This window comes from Solea solea, chromosome 16, assembly GCF_958295425.1.
Source record: "Solea solea chromosome 16, fSolSol10.1, whole genome shotgun sequence".
In the NCBI taxonomy this organism is placed as follows: Eukaryota; Metazoa; Chordata; class Actinopteri; order Pleuronectiformes; family Soleidae; genus Solea; species Solea solea.
Genome location: NC_081149.1, coordinates 9,147,123 through 9,168,911, shown reverse-complemented (window position 1 = coordinate 9,168,911; position 21,789 = coordinate 9,147,123). Strand labels below are relative to the sequence as shown.

Sequence of the window (21,789 nt, the reverse complement as noted above, 5' to 3'; positions counted from 1 at the left end):
GTGCAGTAACTCAGTGGCGTTGGGTTTCAAAGGGGAGGGTTTTTCTCAGTCAGTGATGCCGTATATCCTTGTTTTAAAAAAAAAAGAAGAAGAAGAAAAGACTGCCCTCCCCTCCCTTTCAGGTAACATCTTCCCATTTTAGGACTCGGGAGCAGTAACTGAGGTTCTCAGCAGGTAAGACCCAAACAACATTTTGATTTTAAAGGAAGTTTTAGTGTATGACAACGCAGAGTAAATTTAGTTCATGACTCATGCAACAAACAGTCGGGGCCTTTGCTTGATTCTTTCTTTTTTTTCTTGTATCTAAATAAAAAAATGGGACGATTGTTTTCTCCGGAGTCTTCCCTTTGACTTCATTATTGCACGGTGCTTAGTGCTGTAACTGAAGGTACACTCACTAATGAGGAAAAGAGAGACCGCAGCCATCTGATACTTCGACAACATCACACAATCTCATTAGACTCCAAAATGTATCAGTCATGCCCGCGGTCTTTGTGAGCTTCTGAGGGTCAGCAGCCTATGTTATGCCAGTCCAGGCTGTCAGAGGTCAGCAGGGTGTTCTGTTTCGTGCAAAGACTGTTTCTCAGTCTGTCGAAGGCGGGCTCGGGAGTTTAGGGACAGTCAGAGCTGTGGAATTCACTCTGGTAAACTGACGACCACTCATTCTTTCCAGATCTCACAGCCACTGCAAACATGTCGGAGTCAGCTGAAGCCATCGCAGCCGATGTGGCCAGCAAGAGAAGCGTGGTCATTGAAATCACAAATATGACCAACAACTACTGCCTCATCAACCCCAGGTAAGACGGGAATGTGTCCGACTTTCCAGATTCTAGAGTTTGATAAAGTGCATGTGTCTCGCTTTACCTCTCTTTCAAGAGGCTTCTTCAGTTCTGGCTGGTGGAAACAAAAAGATATTTAGCCTCTAGTCTGGTTACATATAGTCAAAGGCAGAATACCTGTTTTATGCAAATCAGTCAGAACTGAAGAGGCCCCTTTAATAGGACTATAGAACCATCTTGAAAGACTCCAGAAGATGCAGGGACCAGAATGACCTTCACACATCTTTGTAATCTCTAGGGCGTTCCTTGAAAATGGGGAGACGTACAACCCGCCACAGCCCACCGTGCGCCCCCAGAAGACCGAGGTTTGCACTTTCTCCAAGTCCGGCGGCAAGGCGACCGGCAGCGTCGGCGTCCTGACCTACGACCTCCTAGAGAGGTCGCGCAACGACTACATCGAGACCGTGGCCGTCATGTTCTCGGTGCCGTGGGACTACCACCTGTACAAGAACTGGTTGGCGGTGGGCATCTACGACAAGGGCCGCGCCTGTGACGAGAAGTTGTACAAAGAAATGTACTACAACAAGACCCAGGATCCGTTTGTCAGGGAGGAAGCCAAGGGGTCAGGCATCAATTACGAGGGCAAATACCTAGACATCAGGGCCACCATGTCTCCTCTCGGTAATGCCATTATGAAGGTGGAGGTGTGGGATAAGGTTTTCCGCCGCTAGACACGTGCTTCCCTGTCATATCGCAGAATTCCTCAATCCACCATATAGGCTCTTACCCTGCCGACTGTTTTTATAGTCAGTGATTTAACAGATGCATTGTTGCTGACATGTGTCTGTACACCTGGGTATTAGCTTTCAGTAAATCTGCTTAAGATCAGAGTTTAATTTGTTTATAAATCCAGGATGCAATACACCCCCCCCGCCCCCCTTTTGTATGATGCCTCCATCTGTCTCAGTGGTGTCCCATTTTTTAAAATGGCATCTTTGAAATGGGAATCAAAGCGTGACTCACTGGAAGATGAGGGCGGCTTAACAAAACATGCTGAAGAGCACGTGTGTATTTACACTGAAAGAGGAATGAAATAAATATTTGAACTGAATCTACTTGTGTCTGAGTGTCTGAGTTTATGAGAATAAATGAATGATTTAATGAATGCACAATTATGATCATTTGTTGTTCATTTTGTGTAATTTAATGGGTGGTATTGGGGTTTGGACAGTGGGTTGCATGAGAGCTGCACTGGGACACACCCGGTCAGTACATCCCTCACCACGGAAAACACTATTACAGCAGTCTCCTTACAGAGATGAATCATGAGAATGTAAGAGTACACTTTATTTTATCACGTAAAATCCAAGTCCAATACAAATTGCTCGTGTAGGAAAACAACATATATTTGCAGTCACACCATTTCTGCTCCAGTCACTAAATAAGCCTAAATAATGTCCCGACAAACACTTAAATTTTATATGACAATGTGTCATTTAAATCTCTTTGAACAGACTCTGCACAGCAGCGTTTGTACCCAGACAAGAGGGTTTTAATTGCCCACGTTGCTATCCTGACAGAACCAGAGGGAACAGTAAAAAACCCTCACTTATTGTTCACAACACACTCACTGGTTCATTTTTATGAACCAGTAAAGTCAAGGAGAAAATGATCAGATACACTTGTGTGTGTGTGAGGGGGTTTATGAGCTTGGCGGAGACTACGAGGCAGCGGCGACTGAGACAGGAGTGGATTTAGGTGAGGACCCTATTACTGTACACTCTAAAAACTGCATTATACTTTAATTGGGCCGAAATGACAATCTCGGCGTGTCACATCACCATCAAAGAACTTATTTTGTGGTAATGACACAGCCAATCCTGAGTGGAAACAATCATTAACCTTTGTAAAATATGGGGCTCTGAGGCAGGTAGACAGAATACCCGCTCTTAAATTTACATTACGGGCGAAGTAGCCAAGTTTTGGGGATTCCTATTTGAGCTGCAGTCCTGATCCTGTTTTCCCATTAGATTCATGACGCTTTAGCAGCATTAACTGTTCCCGCCACAAAGAGGCGTAGATCAAAGGTTTTTTTGCTCACTGTCACCACAGCATTTGCATAAAACCTGTATATAATAATAATAATAATAATAATGGAGAGGAATAAACGGGGGCCTGTTAAAGCTCCATCTCTGTCGAGCAGTGTATTGGAGAAATCATCACAATGTCCCTATAAACAGATGGAGACACTGAGCAGGAACTTGTGTGTTGGATGAGTCTCTTTTCTTTATTTACTATACCTGCACATAAGTCTTCTTTTATACCCTGCACTGTAGCGTTGACTGCATGCGTTTGTCTCTTCACAGGTATGTACAGTACGTGTGTGTGTTTGCAGGCTTTTGTGATGAGCATCTCTCAGGGTCTAAGGGAAAACTGCACGTGCGTTTTGCAGATATGGATATTTTTCTATCGAGGAAAAAGCCTTTGTGCGTGATATGATTTGTATATCAACAACAGTGTGGGATTAGACTTCTCAAACAGGCGACGAATGACAGAAAAAAAAAGAAGAAAAAAAAGTATTTTCCTGTGTAGATAAACATTAAGAAGCTCAGCATTCGTGGACGGAAAGTGATGCTTTTCACCATTAAGCAGAGGGAATCTACTGTGGCTGTTTCCTCGTGCTAAAAGCTGCTTCTGTCAGAAATCCTGAGGCGACGTGGAAACGTGCAGGTGTGCCTTTCAAGTTTGACTGTCTCAATAAACCAGGTGATCGCGCTAAAACAACACTCATGCTCCAGTTAAGCTCACTGCACAGAGATGAGTGAAAGTGAGTGGGAGAGAATTATTGTTCGGACTTATACCAAAACCTAAAAACAACATTGTTGCTCAGCAGGTCTTCACGTGTTATAGCTTCTTGCAATTGCAATTTTGTGCATTGAAACACCAAAAAGGATGTTTGTTGGAACGGCAACTCCACTTCAAATAGTGGACTTTCTCCAAATAATAATAATAATGATAAAAAATAACATGCATCCTCTTTCTCTCCACCTGTTAAGCAACAGTGGCAGCGCCTCCGGAGTGGTGAAAATGTTGTGTTTACACTCGGCCACTTGTGACACAAGTGTTTTACTTAAAGAGAGTGGAATCATGTGATGTGTTTAAAAGTACATTGTCCGAGGCTGTGTGAACTTCTATTAATGTGTTTGCTTTGGAATTAATCCCGGTGAAGAGGGAGAAACTGTATTGTGTGTTGACTCAAACTGGGAGTTACCAAACAGAGGCCTAAAATAAATGTCATTGACCTGAGGTTTGAATTTAAACTGCGAGCATTTTCAACAACTCAAAACCACCGCATGCGTCCGACCAGAGGTACAAATAGGAAAATAATAGTTTTTTTTTTTGTCTTTCTCAGATACAAAAGAGTGTTGTTGTCGAGTGTTTTTGAAGTGGACTGTTTTTTTGAGTGGGAATATGCTCTCAAAGACTGCCATCTACAGGCCACTTCTAATACTGCTCACTCTCATAAAACTGTTTAACTGCACTGAAAACAACATGAGAAAAAAAAATTTTGATATTCACAGGTGCAGAAATACAAATATAAATTGCAAAGTTGATGATGTACTGCATAGATTTACGTTTACAGGGGGGAAATACTAAAAAAACATTGGTATTAATGAGGCTGGTCCTGTCTCCTCCTGTGTTATTCCTGCCACCTAACATGACTCGACGTCCAGCTGGGCCTGGAAAGTTCACTGATGGACATGATGTGTGTCCGGCTGACATTAGGCGCCTGCAGCACCGTCATCTACGCTCAGTTTCAGGCCTCACTCGGTCTCAGTCTCAGTCAGACTCCCACAGCGGTGAGTCCTTGAGGGTAAAAACAATACAATCAAACATTTTCAAGCTAAACTGGAGCCGCAGTTTCCCAACTGTTTGCTGAGTTGTTCTCATTTTCTGTAGATCAGGTTTCGGATGAGATGTGAGGTCCGTAGGTCATGTTACTCCTGGCAGGCTTTAGGAATTGTCTCATTGTGTTATAGCATGTGGAGTGATACAGTTGTGTATCATGCAACATATATATATATATATATACATAATACATTTACATTTACAAGAATCACAGCCAAAATGGATCACAAATGAACCCATGAAGAATTATCACCTGTATCTGCTGCTCCAGCAACTCTCAGCTCATTGTTTTGGGGTTTTATGGCCTCCATCTTTCACATCATCCTAACCTGTTTTAGTTTTTTGTTTTAGCAATAAAAAAAGAAAGAAAGTAAGAAAGGAGAGAGATATGAAACAGCACCAAACACCTTAGGAAAAATCCAGTGGCTACAGCAAACACCGTAGAGCAATTACTATTTAGCAAATACATGTATTTCCCCTGGAGGAACAAGTGGCAGGCAACAAAAGATATTAAAGAGAATATAGCACCTTTTCTTTACCACGGTGACAAAACACAACTCTGCGTCTTCCAGGTCTTTATTAACAGGTTCAGCAGAAGGTGAGAACATGTCAGTGTTGGTGTTATCTTGTCACCGCTGCCCCCATGTGGCAGAGCATTTTGTTGTTTCAGCTTTGAGAAATGAGTCACGAGGAGTGGCTTATTCGTCTCCACACAGCCTCATCATTGTATTGTCGGAATGCTTTGTGTTTAGACAATCCAAGGCTCAAGATTAGCCTTGGTGGTGATGTGATGTGAACCCCTACAGTATATCTAATGTTTATTATGTCTATATAATGTGCAGATAATCCATGTATCTGTCATCATTCGCACTCTCACAGTGAGTGTCCAAGTGCTAAGCACTGTACTGCACCGTTCACTGTTCATTCACTTCCATTTGTTCCATTTCTGCAATCTGATGAGCCCATCTACCGCTGATTTGTTTCATTTCTCAGGTAGATTCTTATTTTCCCTTTCAAGTTTTTCCAGCTGCAGGGTCATAATCATGCATAGGTTGGTGCAGGCACTGCTCCTTGTCCATTATTGCTGGCAGATTCTCCCTCATTTCATCTATTCATTCATTTTTATGTGGCCCATAGAATTAATTGTAAATTAAAAGTGTGTATAAAAAAAGTTAAATTGAAGTTCCATTAGAGACGACAACTTTGAGGAAACTTGCTGAAGAGGCATTTTAAACATCTCCATGAGTGTATGGGTTTTGAAATAGATGCCATTGAGTACAATATTTGCCACTGTAACATTGTTCAGTTAATAATTATGAGGAGTGTCTCATGCCCTGTTATTTGTATTAATTCAACCCAACGATTGAGAAGCAATTTTCACATCAAACTTACTTAAAATGTGAAGTCATGCAGCTCAAGGGTCAGATGTGACGCAGCTGGGGCCAGCTGCTGGGATCTCACACAACAACGTAATCACTCATGTCACACTGAATGACTTGCTTCAGTGGGCGCAATCACTTAATTCTCATCAAATTTGGCAAAACTCCACTGTGCACTCGCTCCAGTAGTTAGTTGGTGAGTAAGACGTGACCAAACCCTTTTTTTTTTTTATGAATGAAAACATCCATAAATCAAGTCCATAATAAGTTGGCTGTTCCAGAAAGCAGACTTTGTCTGGGCAGCTGTGGAGTTTGATGTGGAGTCACCAATGCTGCCCAATGCTCCTTCATATGAAGCGGTGACGATGAAACCGTGAGCCACCTGAATTCCCAGAGTCTCCAACAGCAGCTGCTGCCAAAGGAACCAAAACTGTTGCAGTACAATTGCCCTCACCTGCCATCCATCAGCTCTGAGACCAAACATCAATCAGCTCCCACACTGAGAAGACCTAAAGGCCACAACATGTGGTTATCAAAACCCAACACCCCACAGCGTCAGACATCATGAAGACGTCTGTGTACTTCATGCTATATGGATGAATTTGCAAGAGACAGCTTGATGTGAGTCACTATATACAACAGTGGCTTGAACTTGACCTTGTTACCGTACACACAAAACGGAGATTTCAAAGTGTAAGCCTTGTTTTTAAGATGTTCTTGAACTTGTTATGCAAACTTTTAGTCTTTTCAATCCATAAAATATCTTTAGTGTTCAAAATCTAGTTCCAAAACGGTTCCAAACATAATTAACACATTGTAAAAGCTGCAAACTGTCCAGAGAAATAAAGAAATAAAGAATTAAAGAAAGAACTTGCCAAAGGCACCAGTGTGAATCGGTGTCTGACTTTGCCAATGTTTGGATGAGAAATGCAAAAGATATCCATAAAAATAAAAAAGATATATCACTAAACGCGCCACTTTGAGAATTGAATGAAGACAGAAGCCGCCCTAAACTTCCTTTGACAGAATGTTTTGTCAGTGTGTGATGTGTTGACTTTGTTAGTGGGAGTGAAGTATTGTTTTTAGTGACTCTGTGTGTCTGTCTGTCTGTTTGTGTTTCCGCACTTGCCAATATGACCAACAGAGGCCGACAGAGGCTTGTTGCGTGACTGGAGTCAGAGAGTGCCATCTCTGACTGCCTTGTTAATGTAAGAGATATCTGTCCGACTATTAATCGCATATCTCTGGAAATGGATCAAACTTGGTAGATGACTCAGACTAAGAGCACCAGTGTGTGCAGAAGTCAACTTGGACATAAAAAAGCAGTTTCAAGTCCTACAACTGATAACATGTTAACGTGCACCAAGAAGCAGAAAGTTCTTTGTGATATAATTTATTAAATATATATATTTTTTTGATTTACAGTATCTATGCCATTTGAAAAAGTATGTCCTACATGTTGGAAGTATAGGGCGGAACAATTAATTGATGTCACGTACAGTTAATTATCTTTTAAATCTACTGAAGCGTGACTTGAAAAGTTACACTGCAAAACAAATAGCGATAAATGTCTGTAAAAAATATATAAATATTCATCCTTATATTGATTTCATAATTTAAAATCACAGATTCACATACAGTAAATATCAATTTAAATCATTAGAGCAGATGTGTTATCATACAGAAAATCAAACAATTAAATTAAAGAGTGTTGGTTGGTTGAAAGTGTTGTTTAACGGCATCCAACGCAATCCATAATCATTAGTCACTGCTGAGATTGAAGATCAAAACAGGAACTACCAATATTCACAAAAAATGTCCTTCCTCTTTGGTCGGAATTATGCCAAGACACTTTTTTCTTTGTGTTATTCTTCTTCTGGGAGTCTGGGAGCTTGCATCCACAATGTTGTATTGCTATCATCGTCTGAAGTTAGAAAACTCTACTCTACTTTAGCCAGTCCTTCAAAATCTTTCTTTTCATTTTTCTTTATGCATTGTTTGGGCTACATGTAGATATGTCTTCCTCTTGTCTCCTCATCCCCTCAAAGTCGCTGCCTCTCATCCATAATTTCCATTCCACACTCTTCTTTTCCTCCCTCTGATTTGGACAGTTTTTCTAATTACTTGTGAATGTTTTTCTTTCTTTCTTGTTCAAAGAGCAGATTTGTCCTATTACTAAATGTTCCGGCCTCCACAGAGAGAACAGATGCTGAATAGTTTCAAATTAACTCCTCTTGACTTGGCTTACTCAACCCACTCCAAAGCCACCAATATAGTAGTTTAACAATATGGACAACTGTCTTCTGTCTACTGTCTGTATTCTTTTATATTTTATAACAGTATAGTTCCATCCATCCATCCATCCATCCATCCATCCATCGTCAACTGCTTATCCGAGATTGGGTCGCAGGGGTAGCAGCTATAGCAGAGAGCCCCACACTTCCCTTTCCCTGGCCACATCATTCAGCTCTGACTGAAGGATCCCCAGGTGCTCCCAGGCCAGTGAGGAGATATCTCTCCACCTGGTCCCACCAGGTCTGCCCCAGGTCTCCTCCCAGTTGGACATGCCAACTGCTCTCAATTCATTCATTCCAGCAGACCACATCAAAGGTTGTGCACCACTCAGCCGGCACATTCGAGACACTTCTAAGAACCTTTCTCGTGTTGCGTGACAACCATAGCTCCTCCACATTCTTCTTCCTTCTGAGGCAATGGTGCCAGTTGCTGCTTGACCTGCTGATTATGAATGGGTAGGTCATTCTCAAAGTCTTCCGGAAAGTCTTCCTCGGCGTCAAACTTGTCCGAAAAATAAACCCTCCTGATCCGACAGTTGCCGTTGATCTGCACACGCTGCGTCTCAACGTATTGCGTGCCATAGAGTTTCTCGATGAAGTCCGCCAGGTTGAACTGAATGTAGTTCCAGCCGTCGGTCAGGCGCAGGGGCATGGTGCAGTTGTACGGGTTCAGTTTTGTCGTGCTCACATAAGTGCTCGCCCGAAAACGTCTGCAAACGTTCTTGTCGTCCGCCGCCAGGACCTCAAAAGAGAAATGCTTCTTGAGGTTTTTGATGATCATCACCATGAATGGAAGTCTGATGCCCAGTGTCATGTGGGGATCCGCCGGACATGTGATGAAGGTGGTGTTGATGTTGGTACCCGCAAGCTCCAACACTGACGAGTCAATGTCTTCGTCTGTGATTCTCTTAATGTGACCAATTTTTACTTTCGTGTCCCAGCCCTGCAGGGGTTTGTTCCCGACACTGTACAGGATCGACAGAGATCCGCTTTGGAAGGAGTCCTCAAACATCCTGGGATTGTTTAAAGCGAGACAATCTGTTCCACTCTTAGTCATTTTTATTCTTATCTCAGTCTTAGTAATTTATTGCAGGCTGTACACAAAGAGGTGTAATTCGGCCTTTCACAGTTCTTTCTTTCTTGCTCCGTGGAGGCAAAGAGATGATGTCAGTGGAAGATCAAAGAGTCGCTCCAGAACTCTTCTCTTTCATGTTGTGTAGTGATGCGCACCTGTGGAATTTTCATTTAATGTAACATTAAATACAGATATTTAATATGTATGGGAATGAAGGGCAACCTTCATCTGTGTTGAGGAATTCCCAACTGTGATTTCAGACTTCAAAATGTGATTGGGAACGTCGAGCTAACACTTAATGTTAGCTGTATAAGAAAACATTAAATGCATGTGAACTGTCATTAAAGAAGGAATAAAGAAATGACAGTCTGAGTAATGTAGGAGGTCCTGACTAATGCAACATCATGGATGCCATGAAACCCCATAGAAGAAGAAGAAGAAGAACAACAACAACAACAACCTATTTTAAAGAGGCCATAGCATGGTGGAGGTGTGCTTACAAACATGAAGTCGTTTTTATTGTCAAAAACGTCCTAGTCGCTACAAACAAGCCGATGTAAATGTCTCATCACTGACGCTCTCGTCAGCCGTGCTGTTTCAGACCAAAACTACACCCGCAGAACCCGGACTGTCTTGTGATTGGCCAGTTACCTGGAAGTGACGTAATTGGCACGTCAGCTCTCAGACCCGCAGCTCCTTCTCTGGAAAGGCGGATGCACCGCTAGCAATTATCAAAACATTGAGTAATGCCGTAATCCCTTACACATTTGATCCGGAGTCTGACCCAGAGTCAGAAGACACTGTGAAGTGAATCACCTCCATCGCAAAGACTGCTGCAGGACGCCTGTAGCTTGGATAACGTTCCGGTTACCGAGATGATAAACACACATGCAAATGGAACACGAGCATAGCGTGTAGCTTAGTGTGTAGCTTAGCATGAAGCCGACTATCGCTAATGCTAAACGACAAAACAAGCACACAAAGACAGTTTTACGGTTTGTAAAAATTGTAATATACGTATTGTTGGCACTGCTCCTTCCTTTACCTGAAGTTTGGTGCTGTGTCCTGCTTTATATTGCTACTTTCAACCATAGAAGAAGAATAAGAACTACTCTCGTTGTAGCTGCTGAGCGTATCGGTTGTACGGAGCTCAGGTTGAATGTACGTCACCGGAAGTGCCCGGACTCTAGTGTCCGTACTAGGAGGCGCTGCTGTTTAGAGAAGTGGTGAAATTCGCCAGTGGCGTAACTAGTCAACGGAAGTGCCGTTCCGCTTCGTAGAGCTCAGGAAAATAATCAAACCCTACGCTCTCAGCAGTGGCTGAACTGATTGTTATGGACTTTTAGGGCTTCATAAACGAGGTAATGACGTTCTGTCACGAAGCGTCGGTTCTGTTAGTGTTTTTGTCTTGCTTAGTTCAGTTGTGTTCATAAGTTCATGTCACTTTTGGCGTGGGTTTGATTTTCACTTCCCCTTTTATTTTGGTAAACGTTCATGTCTTCCTGTCGCGTGGTCTCTTCAGTCGTCTTGACACATCTCCCCTAATTCCCTCATGCACTTCCCCTGGTGATCCTTCAGTAATCACTCGCACCTGCCCTTGATTCCCTCTTCCCTATATAGTGTCCCCAGTCCCTCTTTCAGTCTGTCATGGGCCAGTGTGTCGTTTATTCTTGCAGAGAACACGTCAGAGTCCAAGTCTGTTTCGCCTTTTGCCAAGTTAACACAAGTGCCAAGTTTTGTGTTGTTTTTGATTTTATTTGTCTGATCAAGAGGACAATAAAGACACTTGAATCTTGCATCGTGCCTCCTGTCTCGTGCGTTTGGGTCCAAGCAGTGTATTCTCCCTCCCTAACACGTTCTATACCAAGGACAAGTGTTTGTCATTACAGACGTATTTAATTAAATTGCAAATATCCACATTTGCAATTTCAGAAGTTGTCAAAACCCCTGGTTGATTCCAGCTCCCCCCATCAACCCTCAAGTGGATAAAAGAGGATAAAGTAAATAAAATGGATGAATACCTCAAACCGGAACCTGTATGTATAAGAATGAATATGTTAAGCATGTTGTAGCAAACATTTAAAGTTCCAAAGGAGATTAAAATATGTATTGTGTTGTCATTATACACACACACAAGGCTTGATGAAATGAAATGACATTTTTTTAATGGTATGGTTTTACTGCTGATTCATAAAGCTGACTCCTACTGTTTTACACTCAGCCACTAGAGGGCAGGGTCCCTTGACTTAAAGTACTATACTGTAGTGTCTGAAACCTTTGCTGCACCATGCATGTTTGACTTACACTGAATGTGCACACATATGGTTTTGTGTAACAAGTGATGCCGTGTAACCGACTAGAATGTGATTGATATAGTTTTCACAATCACTTATTGCACATAGCCATCAGAAAATGTTTCTGGCCCGGGGCTGCGAGCAGTAACGCAGAGTTGGATGAGATCAGGAAGAGGGGGGGGGGATGGCCAGACATCCAGGGAAGAAGAAGGTCACCAAACACACTTTCCCACCCAGCGCTGCAGGACACTTTCACAGAGTGATATACACGCAAACATGGGCCCACCCAACAGAGCTGTGTGTGCCAGATGAGGGTGTGATACACTGTCTGCTGTCACTGCTTCCATCACTGCACGTCTGTGGAGACTGTGCAGTCCACTATGCTATGCACTTGCATAGCAACTGCACGGCGGCGTTGTTTGCGGCCGAGGATACAGTGTAACACTACCTGAAGCACAGAGCAATGCCATGTGCACTTCACTCGGGGGACAATGAGCATTTAATCAAACTCTGACAAAGGTGAAAGGGCATTTTTGCAAGAATGGTGCCTGCCCCACCTCTGCTGAGCTGAAACCAAGAAGTTTGTCCAATCTAAATTCAAGATTAGTCAACGCAAAAGGCATTTAAAGATTGCGTCTGTCATTTATTTAATTGTATAAAACATAAGAAAATACATATTGTACATGGTGTGAGAGCACTCTCTCAGCCAATACAGTGAGTCCTGAAACTTAACACAGTATATAAATACACATTTTCTATGGCTTTTCAATGGCTATATCGTCATAACAATACACATCCACAGTATCAAGATCATGGTCAAAAGATAACGTGTGCTTATCTTTTCTGTCATCGCACAGTGTTCCTCACTTTGATACACAGACAAATGTATTTAATGTCATTTGTCTGACATGAACAAGTATTATGTTGGGTGAACTTTATATTATTTAGCTCATCATTATATGATAATGAGTCGTTGTTTGAACATAGTAAAGGGCTGTTAGAAGATAGACAATACCAGAAAAAAAAGATTCAACACCCCCCTCTGTGTCTGGGCGAATACCCATTCATTTCGTCCCATCTGTGACCTCTGAACCCCCTAACCTTCCATATGCTATGACTCACATACTCTAATATCCACATCCACATCCACGCATAAGGCCACTATTGACCCGCCAAACACATACCTGAATCCACTTCAGCCTGAACTGAATAGATTATACAGCACATTGTCGAAACAGTAAAGTTCACAAGGTCTTTTAAAGGTCCGGTGTGTAATATTTAGGAGGACTTGTTGACAAAAAAATTCATTATACGACACATAAGTATGTTTGTATAGTGTATAATTGCTTAAAGAATAAAAAATAAAAAAATAAAAAATGCATTACAGCAGCCTGTACAGACAAAAAACAGCCTGTGTGTGTTTTTCACATTTTGACACGGATGCTTACAACGCAAACGGAGAAACATTTGGGAAACAGTGAAGTCCTCCATTTGTCACAAGCTTACACACTGGACCTTTAACAACGAAATGACATGGTGTCCAACATAATGAAGGAGTGGCAACACACAATTTTACTCTTCCTTTTGCAAGCTCTGTAGCCCTTGTCAACTCAAACCTGAATATTAAGTTCTCCATTTTAAATGAAGTTGTTTTCCGAACATGTGCATCCAGTTTGGATGTAACCAACACCATCAGTGTTCGGATTCCCAGTCGGGCAGTTGAAAACAAAGCTATTGTCGAAAAGTCTTCTTTTAAAAAGTGTTAATGAGACACAGTACAGTACATCAATAACACCCGGGAGTTTGTCATTGAACAATTACTGTGAAGCCACAGAGTATGACATTAACTCACAATGAGAGTTGTCTGTTTGTCTGATTAGTTTTTTTTTTTTTTTTCTGTTGCTTTTGTCCGCTCAAGTAAACTTGTCAGTCGCTGCTCTGCAACTTCCCTGGTGATGAGAGTAGCAGGTTGGGAGAAAAAGGGAGCGCATCGGTCCAAAAAAGGTTGTTTTCCCTTGAGTGACTTTGAGTTTGGATTTCAGGACTATCAAGAGCTGCCGTCCCCGTTCTTAGTCTTGAGCACCACGAGGACGACCATGGCTGGGATCAGGCAGATGGGCGTGATCACCAGGGCAAAGACGATGAATGGCGGCGGGTCGCTTAGCTCCTCTGAGGGACAGTCCTTGAAGAACCTGTAATGAATGTCCACAAAGGTCTCCTTCACCAGCTGGTTGGGCCACGGGATCAAGAGACAGTCTGAATTCCTCTCTGTGCAGTGGCTTAGGTTACTGTACAAGCTGCAGTGCGGAGACAGAGAGAACCATCAACATCAATCTTTGCTAAATTTTTATTTTATTTTATTTTTTAACTGCAAAACACCTGTCACTTACCCTCTCACCTTACTCCAAATGCACCAGTCCGTGCTATTCAGTGACACCATTGCACTCTCAAAATTGTTGAGACATGACTGGCTGAACAGCATTGAGAGGCAAGTCATTGTTGGACCTTGGTACAGATCGTGACAGAATCCACAAATGTCCATGCACGAGTCAGAGTTGTTCCCACAATCTGCATAACAAAGAAACACATGAAACTGATTACACTCAAACATACTGTACACTCACACTAACTTTCTGATAAACTATTCCTCCGGCTGCTCCAGAGAACTTGAAAACAAACAAGAAATCAACGCTGGTAAACAGTGGATTCTGTTCCTGATATGATCACTGCGTCCATGCATGCATCAGTCTTGTCAGTTTGTTTGTGATCACTTCAACTGCGTTTTATGGCAGGGATCCAAATCTACCATCTCTCTGGATCTTTAGCGATCTGGTATTTGCTTGTTCTCAACTGCTTTGATATCCCCGGGGGACAACAGCTTATCCACCATCTTCACGGCCGGTGAAGAGACATTATTGCCCGATAAATGAGTTGCCAATACACGTCTATGGGTTTGAAGTGTGAGGCTTCCTGCCAAAATGGCGTTGTTTTGATTCGATTCTGACATGCTATCACCTGTATGTCACTATGGAAATAACAGCACTATTAATATTGTTAATACCAAGGTGGAAAAAAGCAGTACAAATAAGACCACAATTACAAAACTATTACCATAGATTATAAGGTCATGTCACCTACCAAATGGTAAGGCAGATTCTCCATACGTGGTATCTGAGAGGGAGGAAAATCAGATTTTTTTTTTCCACATTAAACACATACTACACTATAATGAGACATAATGCACATCCACTCGAATTCAGTTAAGCATCCTGGCCAAGTTTCAGTACAAAGAAAAAAAACATTTTACAGTTGTAGCTCGTGAGATCCTTCACATGTCTGTCTGCTGAGGCAGGCATTTGCAGCTGTGGAAGGGAAGACCACACACTCACCGCAGAGGAAGGAGAGGAATACCCCAATGAAACCAAGTGCTCCATTCATGTCAGAAAAAAATGAATAAAGGTGCGCTTTCCCCGACTGATGAGCATGTATAATAAACCTGAACGTCCCAGACTGTGTACGGCGAGGCATAACAGGAAACCCAACAGGATGGAAGAGACGCAGTGTAACCTTCGGTTACCAGATGTCCAAACAGTGTTACCCGCGGTTACCAGATGTTCTTCAGAGATCTGTCTGACAGCCCAGTGCCTTGGCAGCAGCTCTTCCCCTCTCCAACACACATTTCTTTAGGCTTTTCTTCCTTTTTTTAAAGGGGTGGAGGCAAGAGAGATTGTCCTCTCTATTCTCCCAAATAAAAGGGAGCACACCCAAGCTGGGCTGGACTCACATCTGAAAACCCTTACTCTTTAACTCTTGTTCTGCTTTTTAGTCTCAGTTTCTCACAGTCGAAGGCCTGGCCAGCTCACAGCATGTGATTTATTTGCCTTTTGGGCTACCTCTGCCAAATAGGAAACATAAGTAAACATTTAGGGCTTTAGCATTCTGGGGTGGATGTAATCGTGACTCTGCAGGGTGTGCTGTGCAGACAGTCATGATTTCATATCTAGGTTAATTTGACTAAAGCTGGCACAAGCTGTTAGTCGCAGCTGACCAGCTGTTTAAACGCTGATGTCTCCACCAAATGTGTGGGAAAATGTTTTGCTCTTTAATGTCACGAGGAGCCTGTGGGCGTGCTTCGTCTACAAGGTAGTTTCTCACTGTCATCACTGACCACTTTAAAGAGCAGTGTGTGAGAAGGATGGTTTCATTGATTGAATGAAAAAGAAGGGCGAAAAAAAAGGGAAAGAAATTCATGGCTCATGTTTTCTCATGACCAGCTTGTTCATTTATTTCACTGGATCCACATGTTGGGCCTCTCACAACATCTGTTTGCCGAGCAGCATTTTGATTTAGTAATGACATCAGGAAATGTGTCTTTTCAGCAGAGGAGGAGCTCGGGGTTGGGGGGGGCTGGCAGGGGAAGGAGGGGGACAGTCAGGGGGAAAGAGAAAAAAAAATGGGGGGGGAAGGCACAGGATGAGGAACAGTGAAAGGGGCGCTGCTCCAAAGCTCCAGTTGTTTCACAACGCTGAGTTCATGCGTTGATCACAGACGTTGCGTGGGGTGAATGACGAACAATATTCAGGAAGTCGAGCCAGGTGGGGGGCTGCTCATAATGAGGTTTGCGTTAACCTTTCACCCCAAAACATTATGGACCTTTTATCTACTGCTGTTGACCCCACACTGGTAGAGACCTCCCCGCGAGTTTGTCTTGGATTCTCAGGAAAATACACACGAGGAGATCTTGGCACAGAACGGCTTATCTGAGCTCTGCTTTCTCTGTGTGTGTGCGTGTGCGTGTGCGTGTGCGTGTGCGTGTGTGTGTGTCAGCTCCAGGCCAATCAAACAAAAGGAACTGACCCAAAACAGTCTCCCAGTGGACCATAATATATAACCACCATATTGAATAGAGTATGTACGGAAAAAATTACGTGATAAGTCATAGAAAAAGGTTGGAAACTTACTCGCAGTCATCCTCTCTGTTGGGTAATACCCTGCAGAGAGAAGATGTTAGGTTAATCTATGACGTGTTAAGGGTAATAGTACATGATATAAAGTAAAAAAAAATATGGTAGTAGTGGCAAAAAGGAAGTACTATTATTATTTTTTTAATTATAATAAGGCAATACCAGTGTGGGACATAAGAAAGCATGAATTTCAACATTTCAACATTATTATCAGTAATTCTTATTACCAAGCTATTACTTGGATACTGGATAATAGATTTAATGTAATATTATGTCCTAATTAGCAAACTATTGTTATTAGCAAGCTGAAAATTGCATAATAAATAAATGATATTATCATACCACTACGTCCATGTTGTTACGCCACTGTGGTGTAAGCTAATACTTTGTTTTCCTTTCACGCACCTTTTGTTGTGGTGAGTTGCACAGCTGAGTGTTCATTTACCAGACCGTCCACTGCCGTGCAACCTGCCGAGGGAAAAATAAAAAACACAGTGGGAGAAATGAATATTAGAAAGCAGAGCGGTATACTAAGAAATGCTGTTGTAATGTTTTCCGTAAAAATCAGGTCTGTACAATTTTCCAAACTTGTGACATTAAAGGAGGGAACGGAAACAAAGATCCAATGTGTGGGAGAAGCAGGTCACTGTTTCACATCCTCCCTTTGTGTGCGGCTGATTTATGGACATCTCAACTTAAACATACTGACAATTGCAGTCAATCTCTTTCCTACATGAATAAAACATCATATTTAATAATAAATACAAGTGTGGTTTTGTAAATATGAGCGATAATAACATTATGAGTATGGTCCTCAAGAGGACTGAATCATAAAAAAAAGAAGTAAAAAAAGAAAAGAGAGCAATAAATAAAAAATAAAGAATACAGAACAAAAGAATGAGTCACAAAAACAAATTGAATTAATGTGATGATAACTTTCTCAACACATGAACACAACACTGTGACAGCTGCATCAAACTCTGTGACAGTTAAACATTCAGTCATGAAAAACCAATTAAAACCCCTTAACATTTCCCTTTAGAGGTGAGGTAGAGGACACGTATAGAAGTTAGTCTATGACACAGAGAAAACAACTGGACTGTGTAACTTACCCCAGATGAGAAAAGCCACAAAACACCAAGTAGACATTACTGAGAGAGTGTTGACTATGGCAATGCTCGTGTCTGCTGTGTCTTCCCTGGTGGACAGGGATTACATTTCTCAACCTTTCTGCCGGAAGCCACTCTAAAGCAACAGGAAGCCCTGGTTTCCTAGGAAGGATGGGAGGATTCACACAAACAACAGAGCACAGGAGCCACTGATCAGCTCTGCACTGCACTGTGGTCCATGTGATGCACCATCATCACTCTCTTTCGCTATTTATCAGTGTTCTTAGCTCATCCCTCCCTCTGTTTTCAATCACAATGTGAGAAGTTGGGGAGAATCCCCCCCTCTCTCTCTCTCTCTCTCTCTCTCTCTCTCTTTCACACACACACACACACACACACACACTTTCTCTCTCTTGCTCCCTCTCTCTTTCTACACTTGATTTTATCTGTAGATAACAGTAATGGGTTAACTGATGTCAGACTGAAACCATCCGTGTTTAATATCTGACAACTAACGTTTAAGTGTGTATTTTATATTGATCACATGTGAGATCTGAGATCAATAATCACAATGTATAGTAGTAGTAGTGAAAGTTATCATAGCAGTAGCGGTGGTAGTAATAGTGGGAGTACTAGTAATAGTATTTATAGAAACAGTCATGTATAAAGTAAGGGATACTTGAGTAAAAACCAGAAAATGACTTTGGTTTTTATAATATTACTTAAATAAAAGTCTCTTCTTCTGATTTTATTTGGTCGTAACAAGGAACAAAGATAGTTAGTGGAGTAAAAGTTGCTAGAAATACAAATAACAAAGTAAACCACAGATGTGTGAATTTGAACTTAAGTACAGTAATAAAGTATTTGTACTTTGTTACATACAAAACCTACATGTACATGCTATGTCCACACCAAAAAACAAATACTAAATAACAGAAAACTTACAGTACACAACATTCCAATAAATACTGATGAGTATAAAGAAAACAACGTCAAACAACATTAATTACTTAAAATAACTACATACTACCTAAGTTTAGAAAAGAAGTATGGAAGTATTGAAAAAGAAATACCGTATATAGTTATAATATATATAGGTTTAATAATAATAATTAATAATAGTAAATTGTAAAATAAACAAAACGGTGTTATATAATTTAATTTGACTTTGTCTTAACTATTATTATATTATTAAGTATGTTCATTGTTAAATGAGGTAAGGTACCAATGGATGAAGTTTATTCATATGCATTTTTCTTTGTGGTCATCTGGTGCCCCTCCAGTAGATGGCGCCCTATATGCGACCACCTATATGGCCTATGCCTCTTATCATTAGCACAACTTTATTCACACGTGTAGTAGTATTCCCCCAGAATAATGTGTAAAACTGTTTAATTTCCCCTCAATGGCAATTAAATGTTCCAGATTATAGTTGTTGTTTTTGTAAAACTAGCTGTGTGGCAAGATTTATCGTGTATGACTAATGTTGAGAAATGTTGAGTAAGGACGTGCGCGCCGTGTTACACCATCAGCGGTGATGACGTTCACCCTCTTCCCACAGCACATCTGCATCTGACAGAACACTGAGCTTCTGTTGTGATGAGTCGCTGCAGGAATCTCCAGCCGAGCCGATGCACTTGTCCACGTCACTGATTGGTGAGTGCTCTGTCTCAGCTGCTGCGGTTGGGTTAGTGCCAGCCAGGCGTAAGGCTACCACGGCCTCCTCACTTCTCATAAAGGACACTGCTCTGCTCTTTTAGTAGAAGCTAAAATAAATAGTTGAATGGTTGTTTCTCCAGAGGTGAGAGTATTTATTTCCGGATTATCTCATGGGGCCACACGGTTGGTGTAGTGGTAAGCACTCCTGCCTTTGAAGAAGAACTGGGTTCGAACAAGGGCCTTTCTGCATGGAGTTTGCATGTTTTCCCGGTTTGTGTGGGTTTTCTCCAGGTTCTCTCCTGGTTTTCCTCCCAGATTTTGAGATTAGGCAAATTGGACTGTGAGAGGGAGAACGGATTTGTCTCTATGTGTCCCTATGGACTGGCGACCTGTCCTATGTCAGCACCAGCGCCCCCCTGCGACCCTCGTGTGGAAGATAAAGTGGTAGAAAATGGATGGAGGGATGGATTAGGTTCCTTAGTGAACAAACAAGCCATGTGTAGGAGCAGTGGGCAGCAAACATCTGCACCCACCTACCTTGCTCAGGACTCACCTCAACACTTAAAACCCAGGATTCAAACAGCAAAAACCTCCAGTTACAAGCCCACTCCCCATACCTTCCACCTGTCCATGGGCTGCCCAAACACAAACCTGTGTTAGCTTTGTTGGAGGCCAAAATAAATAAAAGTTTACTTTTTTAACGCCATTGTAAATGTGCAATCAGTTACTATTTTAATTCTGTTTCATCAGTAGTGAATCTTTTTATCTGTACTTTCATACCATGATCATAAAAAGTGACACAACACATTGAAGAAGATATGACACCCAAACAACAACTGCCAAGAACTAAACACACAGAATTAAAAAGCTCTGGCTGATAATGGTCTCACTCCCCGGGCTTATCTTCTCCTGTGTTTGTCTCTCTGTTTATATCTGAATCAGACGACTTCAAATGACACCGTGGATACGCCACACATGTGTTACCATCGGTGATGCTTTTGCATGATGACAGCATAACTAATAACTAAGCAGGAATTAAGAAGCAACAACAGCAGCACGTTGATCAGAGAGTCAAGTGATGATTGTACACGCCATGCTATCTGATTTCTATATACACATTAGACATAGAGTGAGTGTACGTAGCTAAACTTTTACTGTATCATAGGATAAAAAGTGATTGAACACTGCCATCTTGTGTGCCAGAGGAGCAGCAGAGGTTTAATCTGACAAAAAAGACAATGCATTATTACATCTTATAACGTGTGAGATTTATGCAGGGTTACAGTTTACAGTAGTACTGACATTAGAGAGCCTATATGTGCCCCCAAAACAAACATTTAAAATGAATATAAAACTAAATCTCATTGGTTTCCCTAAATAATATCCCAAATAACTTCTATAAAATGGATAAAACTGTTTTAGAATCATCAAAACAGTCATACCAGGCCCTGTAAAGTCAATAAAACACCACAAAATTAACACTTTATTTTTAAGCCCTTATATAAATGAGTATATTTTAGCATGTTATAATTGATTCATATGTTCTATAATGTAAATAAATGGTCATAAATAATCTAGATATGTGTTTTCTCCTATATGGACTTAGATGTATGTATAGATATGTGTATATAAGTTGTGGTCTAAACCTTGGCGAGCCATGCAACCGTGTGTAAAGATAGTAATTAATTATTATTATTATTATTACATACAGTTATAACAGAATGCTAAAGTATGTGTCCTTCCATATTTTAACAATCTTCTACTTGCTGCCATTAGACTGCACAGCACCACTGCTCTCAGTGGAACATAAATACACTACAACTCTTTAAACCCATATAACCGTGAATTAAACATGTATATCAGTGCATTATTTTACATGTACAATCCCTCACATGTATATAATATGACCTTGTTGTATGTATTCTAGGTTAAAGACTGTTTATGTCGTGTGATATTCTATTTTTTGTTCAAAACTTTTATACTTCCTTGTGTTTTAATGCATATTTGTTTACGTTTTCTACAGTGGGAGCAATAATAATTTGAATATCTTATGTGATTTATGTGATCTAATCTTAAATAAGCAAAGAAATACATGTTGTGACTGTAATGTTGTTATCTACATCTCTTCAAAATTTATAAGTCATTTTGTTGCTGGTCTGACTCTGAACACCTTCACTCAGCCAGCCAGTCCCTGCCCTTAAGGGAAGGAATTACACAGTGTGAAGATCGCCCCCTAGAGGATGGGAGTTGAACAACAACTGTTTTCAGTCAGACGTATGTGTGACAACTGAACTGTTTTTAGTCGTTTTTCAACTCATGGATTCACC

General features: G+C 41.3%; 3 protein-coding genes across 4 annotated transcripts; 1 reads left to right on the top strand and 2 right to left on the bottom strand.

The window, feature by feature from the left end:
* The first annotated feature begins 39 nt into the window (after window positions 1-39).
* apnl (actinoporin-like protein) lies at window positions 40-1,890 on the top strand. The gene is made up of 3 exons (XM_058653678.1): window positions 40-174; window positions 674-797; window positions 1,078-1,890. Exons 2-3 carry the CDS (start codon window positions 694-696, stop codon window positions 1,508-1,510), a joined length of 537 nt encoding a protein of 178 aa, XP_058509661.1. The 5' UTR covers window positions 40-174; window positions 674-693; the 3' UTR covers window positions 1,511-1,890.
* A 6,823-nt stretch (window positions 1,891-8,713) lies between these two features.
* LOC131475240 (cilia- and flagella-associated protein 20-like) lies at window positions 8,714-9,373 on the bottom strand. Its single transcript, XM_058653215.1, has one exon. The coding sequence runs from the start codon at window positions 9,371-9,373 to the stop codon at window positions 8,714-8,716; it is 660 nt and encodes a 219-aa protein (XP_058509198.1).
* A 2,977-nt stretch (window positions 9,374-12,350) lies between these two features.
* On the bottom strand, window positions 12,351-18,029 carry ramp2 (receptor (G protein-coupled) activity modifying protein 2). Of its 2 annotated transcripts, XM_058652560.1 has the most exons (6): window positions 17,807-18,029; window positions 17,100-17,162; window positions 16,692-16,721; window positions 14,869-14,901; window positions 14,121-14,298; window positions 12,351-14,027 (listed from the first exon to the last, which is right to left on the bottom strand). In XM_058652560.1, exons 1-6 carry the CDS (start codon window positions 17,841-17,843, stop codon window positions 13,778-13,780), a joined length of 591 nt encoding a protein of 196 aa, XP_058508543.1. In that variant the 5' UTR covers window positions 17,844-18,029; the 3' UTR covers window positions 12,351-13,777. The 2 variants fall into 2 exon arrangements, with proteins under 2 accessions (XP_058508543.1, XP_058508542.1); XM_058652559.1 differs by lacking the exons at window positions 16,692-16,721; window positions 17,100-17,162; window positions 17,807-18,029 and adding an exon at window positions 15,120-16,677.
* Between the last annotated feature and the right edge of the window lie 3,760 nt (window positions 18,030-21,789).